Genomic DNA, 9,223 nt, shown 5'->3' with positions numbered 1-9,223 from the left:
AAAATAATAGATTTATAAGCCTTAAAATTCACCCCATAATTGCCCACGGGCATATGGCGTAGTGGTTAAGAGCGCGGGCTACTAACCCCAAGGTTCCGAGTTCGATTCACGGCAGCGACCTGATTAATAATAATAATAATAATAATAATATTATAATAATAATAATAATAGTAACATCGATAGGAATGAGAACCCAGGTTCGAAATTTCCCCAAGACACCTGACGAAGGCTGGAGGGTATATCAGCCGAAACGTTGTGTTAACAACAAACAAGATGAGGACGAATATCCGTCAAATGTAGATAATGTAAATAATGTAAATAATTCCTCATCTCTTAAATATAGAACTGTAAAATCTTATTTAGTTCTTATTTTTATAGAAAACAATATTGAATTATAGAATTATCCTATGAAGATTATGGATTATAATAAATATTTCAGAGTATTCAATAAGTGAGAACTTTCAAAATATGATTTCTTAGGGAAAATGATACACACACTTTTACATCCATGAATTCCAAGTTAGTGAATTTATGGGGAATACAAAATAAATTATACATATTCTAATTCATACATTCTATGAGTATTGACATATCTAATTATTCATAAAACACTTGGATTTATCAATGATAGTCTTTCACACAACTGCAAATACATGCAAGTCTTCTCTCTCCATGCTACTGATGTTTATCCCAAGAAACAGCTGTCAATACGGGATTATTCAGCTTGGCACAAGTGTTGTCACAAGAGTTGATGATGGAATGCAAAGAATCAGATAAGATACTGCAAGGTATTTTGTCCAACCCTTTGGATGATTTTTTTTTATCTACGTTGAAAGTATGACTGTCTCTAGGTCCAGTCCATGTTACAGTGTGGTGGCTTGTGTGATTCAATGACTGAGAGCTAAGCTAGTGGGATACAAGCTTCTGGTAGGGCCTCCCATGCTAGATAGATCAAAGGAGAGAGAGCAGACTAAAGTGGACTACTTCTTTTGAAAAGTAAAAATGGGTTTGCATAGCTCCAACACATTGATGACAATTCAAAACCTACAACACCTAGAAGAAAGTCTTCCCCCAGGGATAGGCCACACCTTAAGGAAAAGACAACCCAGAATCAAGAACAATAGAGAATGGTCATTGATGACCTCTGTTCCATAAGGAGTGGAGAGCTTAAATAAGTCGAAAGTACAAATAACAAAACTGACTTCAGTGGGCTTTCAACTGAAAATGCAAAGTGTTGGAATAAATACCATAAGGTATTGTATCCAATAATTTATTGCCTTTGCCAGTTTGTTGCCTCAACATTAAAATAGCTACAACATAAATGTTTTTTAGAGTTTCACTTGTAGGATGAGTATTCTCATAGAATTACTTCATTGACTAACAATATTTCTATAATAACTAAATGCACTTTATATTATTGCTATCTAGGTAGAATCTTATAATAACAATCATGAGCTTATCATATACAGTACTACAGCAAATATAATAGAATATGGTCTAACTGTCACACTGAATTCCATTCAAACCAAATATATCAATTATTGAATGACAAATGAATAGGAATTACGTCACCAACTTCATTAGTTTACATGTATTTAAATGTTTTCTGAAATAAGATGTTGCATAAGCACTCACCTCTGAGTGCACTGTTTCTCATTTCAGAAACAGCTTCATTTAATAAATTAATAATATGCTTTGTACTCGGCTAATATTTTATTCTAAAGTATAAGTATATTGAATTCTAACAATTGGTTATCAGTATTGCTATGTCTCAGTGAAATCATAATGTATGTATGTATGTATGTATGTATGTATATATACATCTGCAGATGTAAGCTGAAATGATCATCATGCTAAATAAAGCTTACAGTGCACTCTGTTTTCCCTATCTATAATTTAAAATATACTAAACATGCACCAAGGAATTCTTTATGTAGATCCTGCTATGAAGGTGCAGTACCATGGATGACACCTGGAAGCTGTAAGTGGTGAGCGTGCTCTCAAGGCACACAACAAGGGACATACCCAAAACAAGGTTTGGATATTACATTTTAAAGTCTTGTATTTAAACTTTAATTTTAGATATAACACACACACACACACACACACACACACACATACACACATTTATTTATTGTGTAATAAACATATGAGTTATCATTAAACGTTTGAATGGATACTAAATTCTGTTGTTTTTTAAACATGTATTATTATGCAAAAACAGCATGTTTGTGTGTGATTCAGAAAAAAAAAAGGAAAAAACAAAAAAACAAAAAGAGCAAAGTATGGCAAATAACTAATTGATAAAATCAATAGAAAATCACTAAAATATATTTGGTTTCATCTTTCATTTATGCTTTGCTTTTTTCACCACTTTTTAAATGTTCAGTTTGCTAATGATATTAGAAAGTCATGTTGCTGTAGTTTGTTGCAAAGTAAATAAATAATAGAAAATAAAAAAACTAAGAAAGTAAAAAGTAAATAAATGAAAATTAAAGCTACAAAATTCGAAAGAGGTGAAAATATTTTCTTGCTGATATTCATTGATAAAATATACAATGGTATAATAAAAATAACAAGTAATAATAATATTATTATTATTCATTATAATAACAATTGAATACAAAATTAATTACCTGGTCTGTAGCTAATAGAGGGAATTCTTGTGATGGGTTCGTTATAACATAACGTTTTGATGATGGACTTTTCACAGTAGCGCTAGTATCCCGGAACCGGTAGAGACCAATACATAATATGCCAAAATTTCGAAGAGCAGCTAAAAACAAATCTCCATAACGGCCACTTTCCTGAAGAATAATACAACAATAAATGTTCACTCGTTGACTACTTCGCATTATGTATTGAATACACTGTAATTAGCACCATGAGGTTTATTTGTAATTTCTCATGATTCAGTCACTGCATAGTTCAGATGGAATGTATTTATAGAAATGATGAGTGAGATGGATATACAACAGAGTACAAGGATTCAGAGCATATATTTTGAGCAGATCTCTTTAATGAAGATTGTTGCCATTGTTCAGCCTCAGGTCAACCTTGATTGAGGAGGCATATAGGGAAAGATGTTCCAACCACAGCCACCATATCTTTTTGAATATCAGGGACGACACTATTATTGAATATTTTCTTTCCATTCTTAAAAGTGATTTGAAGAAGATTTGGCTGTTCTTCTAGCAGTCTAAGTGGTTATGCAGTGGAGCCTTTATTGGATTCTGTCTTAAATATGTGGTGGATAATATATAATTGATCTCATATTTAATGATAAAAATTTCAATGCAATCTTTCTCTCTGAATGTGAGTTTCTGCAAGAGAATTTGAACTCAATACACCTAGCTAAAAAAACATTCCTCTGTTATTTAGTGTCATAGATAGTAACTCATGTGCCACCAAGTGAAAGTATAGTGGACTTTTGAGAGCAAAGTACCACTGCCAAGAATCAATTTGAATAATGATGCTCGGATATGAGCCATCAACTCTAAATGCAACAGGCCACAATTTTACCAACTAGGAATATATATTAGGCAATGACCTTAGGATTAAACCTATAACTGAATTAGCTCATCTCCTTCACATTAATTAAAAGCACTAAGAAAAAGTTTACATAAATATGCAAAGATGACAAAACCACAATTTAAAAGAAATTTAAATGAAGATTATGTTTTAGCTTCTGGTAACATTCTAGACAACTATTAGTCTTGGGACTATATAGCTGATAACACAGACATAGACAATGTAAAAGCACAAACATATGACTCACCCCATATTGAGCTAGTGGCCCTTCATATAATGAAATCTGTGCAACTCGACATCTGTCTCTGTTAGCCAAGATACTTGGAGTGCTGTAACCACCTCTCATTCCTGCTCCTTCAGCCAGAATCTGCTCTAGTTCTGGAGTAGCACCACCAGTAATTAAAGTTCGGATCAATGTTAGTGCATTATCATTAAAGTAACTCTGTCAAAGAAATGGAAGAGATTACATTTTGGCATAAATGTCATTGCTTTACCAATATTATAACAAAGTGGTATTGCAACATATCAATTAACATTTTTACAGATGTGTAACAATTTTATTGCATGCGATAGAGATCATATGATTGTAATCATATGATCTATAGTATACAGAATCTGTTCTTTTCATGATATAGATCTTCCTGCAAAGTGATCTGGACAAAATGAAGCAACAGATTGCTGACTGGTGAATCAATCTGCCTGTAGACAAGTGCACCACTATATATTTTGGGAGGAAAAACCAGGAATTTACCTACTTCCTTCACAACATCTGCCTTATGAACATGACATTGGCATTACTGGCAACAATGACCTGCACTGGCTAAATGGCATTTCTAACATTGTTAAAAAGGTCAAAAGTGTCTTAGCATCACTAAGTGTGATCTTTGTTAACTAGCCATCTATTTAAAACTATATATGGCTATGGTACAGCCACACAATTTGGAAAAACCCATCTTGTTCAGAATATCAATCCTCTGGAAGCTGTTCAGAGATTTGTTACCAGATGAATACCCTCCATCAGTCATTTACCCTATTTTAAACATGATTTGAAATAACAACTTCCACACAATTTCAGTGCAAGCATGGTTGGGTGGTTAAGAAGTTTGCTTCACAACTATATGGTTTTGAATTTGATCCCATGACACAGTATCTTGGGCAAGGATCTATGACTGTAGCTTCAGGCCAACCAAAATTGTCAGAGTGGAATTTGATAGCTGTTAGCAATGTTTAAGTCTATTGAAAGGATCATTTCTGTTCTTCAATGGTAGACTTGATCAATCGCCTGTATTAATATCACTACCTGGTTTAGGAATCTACCATAATACAAGCATTCAGGTCAGGCCACAATACAAGTATTAATCTGCCATAATACAAGCATTCAGGCCACCTTTCCTCCTGCCAATTTTGGAGGTCCTGAAAAGAATGGTCAACACTACTGTTTCTTCTCTAAGTCATTAAAGAATATTTTAAGTAAACTAAACATTCTAAAGACAAAAAAAATTGTTAAAAAGAAAGGAAAAGCCCATATTAATCTTTAGCTGCCCTAAAACAATTATAGCATTTGTTTTATGAAAAGCAAATGAGGAACATTGTTAAAGACAGGTCCAGTTTCTATTGTGGCAACTTGCTTAGTCATACAATTGATATGAACAAAATTTTTATTGTTCATTTACAGTTTAAGAAAGAAACAAAAATTGGAAATGGTTAATGAATTTTTAAGACTGTATGCTTTCAAGATTATCTATAAGACTATTACATGTTAATGCAATAGAACTTATCAGAAATCTTTAGAGGAGAAAATGTAGCAATTACGTGACTATATGAGTGAGACAACATATCTTTCAATTACAGTATATGTTACAAACTGTTTCACAATGTTATGCTAATTTAAGCTCATATATCATCTGATTTTAGTGGCAACTACAAAGATAAATTAATACAGTCCTGTGAGTGTTAGAACTATAGAGCTAAAAATGTTTATCAGTCATGCCCAAAGATTAAAAAATGTGTTGTATGAATTACTTTACAACAGAATCAATGTGCTATAATAACAAGTAAATAGTGGTAAAATACATACCGTACTCATGAGAGAGTCTAAAACACTTACTGCAAATGCAGTACCGCAGGCAAAAGGCTGTGTCATATAAAGTTCAGTATCTGGGTCATCATCATCATCTTGGTCCAGGAATTGGACGTTAGAATCATTAGCTGGAGAAATCAGAAAAATCAATCAGCTAAAAATTCTTTCTTTAGAGAATAATAATAAAAAAGAAAATTAATTGATTCTTATAGCATTGAATATCTACTCCTTGCACAAGAAGAGGGCCAATTTGAAGCTCATAAAGCAAGAAACTGCTTCTATCCATTTTCTATCATGTAAATGTGATTTCACAAGGGTTTATAACAACTCACTGGCCATATTAATGATTGGAATGATGCAAGTAGAGAAGAAAACTCTCACAAATGGTTTGTAAGGAATAAACCCTGACAATTAAATATCTGTAGACCTTGGTTCTTCAAAGAAAAAGTTTACAACATGGATAGTTTTTTTTTTGTTGGTTTGGCTGGGTGGAAGCAATTATTCTGTCTTTTGAAAACCCCCTGAAACCAGCAAAATTGCTGGAGTTGATGCTGCTGGTATTTCAGAAAACTACCATTTTAATGAGCAAAGGCTGGGAGAGTGGGTAGTGCAAAGCCTGGGGGTGAGTGAGTGAAATATAGGTGATGGAAGGAGATGAAAGAGCTTAGGAGTGGTACAGAAGGGTCATTGTAATTGTGGCAGAGAAAACAGCACATCTGTGGGTTAGAGATTAGAGTGTATTGGTGAGTGACTTCAAGCAAACCAATCAGGTGGTATTGTTTTGTATGTTGCCCTGGATGTTGATGCATAGTAGCAGTATCATCCCAGATTGTGAGTCTCATGAACTTTATATGGGATTAGTAATTTTTGGGAGTTAAAATAATGTCAGGTTCCAAAGAGGAAAACCAGTGTTTGGGATACTGTCTTTACTACACTGAGGATGTGAAAGGCTTGGCATTAGTTGTATATTGTTCATATTTAGTGGAAATACAATAATTTTTTTCATGGTATGTGTAATGATTGTATTTTTGTGCTGTTAAAACATTAATGTTTAAATTGCAATTGCAATGTATATTTCAGATTGGGATCTAATTTCACTGTGCCTTGAAATATATATATGGATATGATTCTCTATATTTCTTTAAACATAACACTTACTGTATTGATACAGTAGTTGTGCTTTTACAAGACATGGAAGGAGAATGTTAAATTGTAAACTGTAGTTGATGTATTTTTGTTCTTAAACTTTTGGTTTGGAAAGAGATTGGATAGTAACCTTCTAAGAATAGGTAACATTACTTTAGCAATAACTCATCAAAGATAACTAAAATTCACCATTATTTCAGACAATCAGAGCTTTCTTTAGATTTTACCTCCATGGTAAACCTATCAAATACTAGCACTTTTCCTATGTCTTTCTGTGTAATATTTTTTTAATTGAAACTGTTGATTAAATAAATAAGGGCAGTGAAAGTCAATAAAAATTTTAATTAGGAAGAATCTATGAAAAATAGGAATTTTCAGGAAGTAGTTCTATAACAAAATCTATTTTTGATAGGAACTTTTCAACTGAAAATTGTTTTTCCATTCATTAGTTGTTTTACTTATAGTTTTTATACATTCATTTTTAGAACAAAATTACAAATATAACAACAAACCTAATTCTGTAATGAGTGGAACATTTGATCCACATAGTGACCCTCTCCGAGGAGCATGTTGTTGGTTACCAACTGGGGAGAAACCAGGAGGAAGAAAACCTGGAAAGAGAAAAAAGACTTCAGCTATGTAAGTAGCATCATTAGATCAATGTCATGATCCAATTAAATAAAAATGGATATAAAACTAATATAATGTGTGTGTGTGTGTGTGTGTGTGTGTGTGTGTATAAGGGTTGGTATTCTCAAATCTGGTGTAAATCAAAGGCAGATATGGTTGTTTAGTTAAAAAATTTCCTAAGTAACCACATGGTTCTTGGTTTGATGCCATTGCATGGTACTGGATAAGTGTCTTCTATCATAGTCTGGGATTGGGCATTACCTTGCGAGTGGAATTTGGAAGATAAGAATTGTACAGAAGCCCATTGAGCAAGATGGCTTTGTGCCATAGATGAGGGTTAGAAAAAAGTACACACACACACACACTATCTTAGTTTTATATCCATTGTTCATATTAGTATGGGTGGGATGTGCTGTCACTGTCCAAGTCAATTTTTATTTGGCATTAGTGCTCTCATAGACAGATTGGAGCACCATGTCTCATTAATTTTATTTTTGGTATGATTTCTATGGCTGGATATCCTTCCAAGACCAGTCACTTAACAGTGTGTGTTGAATACATTTTATCTTGGCATCAGCACCAGAAAGATTGTCCTGTCCTCAACAAGACTAAAATAATACAAAGTATAAACAGTAGAAATATATCTCTGAAAATACCAGTAAAAATAAAGCAAGAAACAAAAGCAAACAAAGAACAGAAAACAAAACTTCCAAAATTTAACTACCTGTTGGGGCTGAAGCTTGTATAAGGCCAATACTATCATCAAATGTCATAGCTTTGATATTGAGTGAGCAGAGGATGGCCTCCTTATCTACAAGATGCTGATCGTCTAAGTTTTTATCTTTGGCTGATAGAACCACACACATATCACACAGATTAATATTTACTGCACGTAAGTTAGCTCTGTTTAGAGGAGAGCCCTGTGGAAAGAGAAGCACAAAATCACAAATGGCAATAGAGAGAAGAAAACCAAATAAGACATGAGAATAAATGCAATTTATATCATTATTATTACATATATAACATTTGTTTTCTGATATACACATAAATCTATTCTGCTACATAAGAATTGATTACAACTCTTGCTTGAAGTAAGGGAAATATTACAAACAAATCATTAGAGAAAATTAGGCATTGGAGAGCTCTTTAAGTTCACTGATTACATAATAAAGACAATAACTATAATACTACTAATAATTTTAAAATTTGTTACAAGGGCAACAACTGTAGTAATTTCTCTTACATTCTGAGTTGAAATCCTGCTGAGCTCAACTTTGCCTGTCAATCTTCAAGGGTTTGACAAAATAAATATCAATTACTGGGGTCAATTCAATAGACTATTGTTTCTAAAATTAGTAGTGTTTTGCCTGTGATAGAAACCATTATTACTCATAACAATGTCATATTAATATATTAAAGTAAGTACTAACTGTCTGAAATCTTCAGATGGACAGTACTTAAGTATTTTTATTTTCCCTGTAGTTAGTAGCTACTCTTAGTATACACACATTAACAAATGATTATTAACTAAATACTTACTGGTAATATTGATATTTTTGGAAAGTTCTGAAGCATTTTCCATTCTCTACAGAGATATTCAAGATCTCCAACAACAACTACATGTTTGAGTTCATGGTAGTGAAAATTACTTGCTCGTAATGGCATGACTAAATTCCTCAAACCAATGAGCGGAGATGATGCTTCGGCAAATAAGCACACAACAACATGGTTACACAGTACAGTTAGTGCTGCTTGATTTCGATCCTGAAAAGAGAAATATAGTCATCTTTATTTTTATGATATTAATTTTGTGAGAAACATATTGGATTTCTAAAA

The 9,223-nt window shown here is 32.9% G+C and overlaps 1 protein-coding gene across 7 annotated transcripts in view; it reads right to left on the bottom strand.

The window, feature by feature from the left end:
* LOC106878324 (calcium-activated potassium channel slowpoke) overlaps positions 1-9,223 on the bottom strand; it is a 333,443-nt gene that overhangs the window by 44,714 nt on the left and 279,506 nt on the right. For all 7 annotated transcript variants that reach the window (XM_052978540.1, XM_052978541.1, XM_052978542.1 and 4 more), the window contains 6 exons: positions 8,927-9,151; positions 8,112-8,307; positions 7,270-7,368; positions 5,609-5,739; positions 3,779-3,973; positions 2,637-2,807 (listed from right to left, as the gene is read on the bottom strand). In XM_052978540.1, the coding sequence (XP_052834500.1) occupies positions 2,637-2,807; positions 3,779-3,973; positions 5,609-5,739; positions 7,270-7,368; positions 8,112-8,307; positions 8,927-9,151 (1,017 nt within the window). The remainder of the gene's footprint in view (positions 1-2,636; positions 2,808-3,778; positions 3,974-5,608; positions 5,740-7,269; positions 7,369-8,111; positions 8,308-8,926; positions 9,152-9,223) is intronic.

Source organism: Octopus bimaculoides, chromosome 2, assembly GCF_001194135.2.
Source record: "Octopus bimaculoides isolate UCB-OBI-ISO-001 chromosome 2, ASM119413v2, whole genome shotgun sequence".
Taxonomy (NCBI): Eukaryota; Metazoa; Mollusca; class Cephalopoda; order Octopoda; family Octopodidae; genus Octopus; species Octopus bimaculoides.
This window is presented reverse-complemented; position numbering and strand designations above follow the sequence as displayed.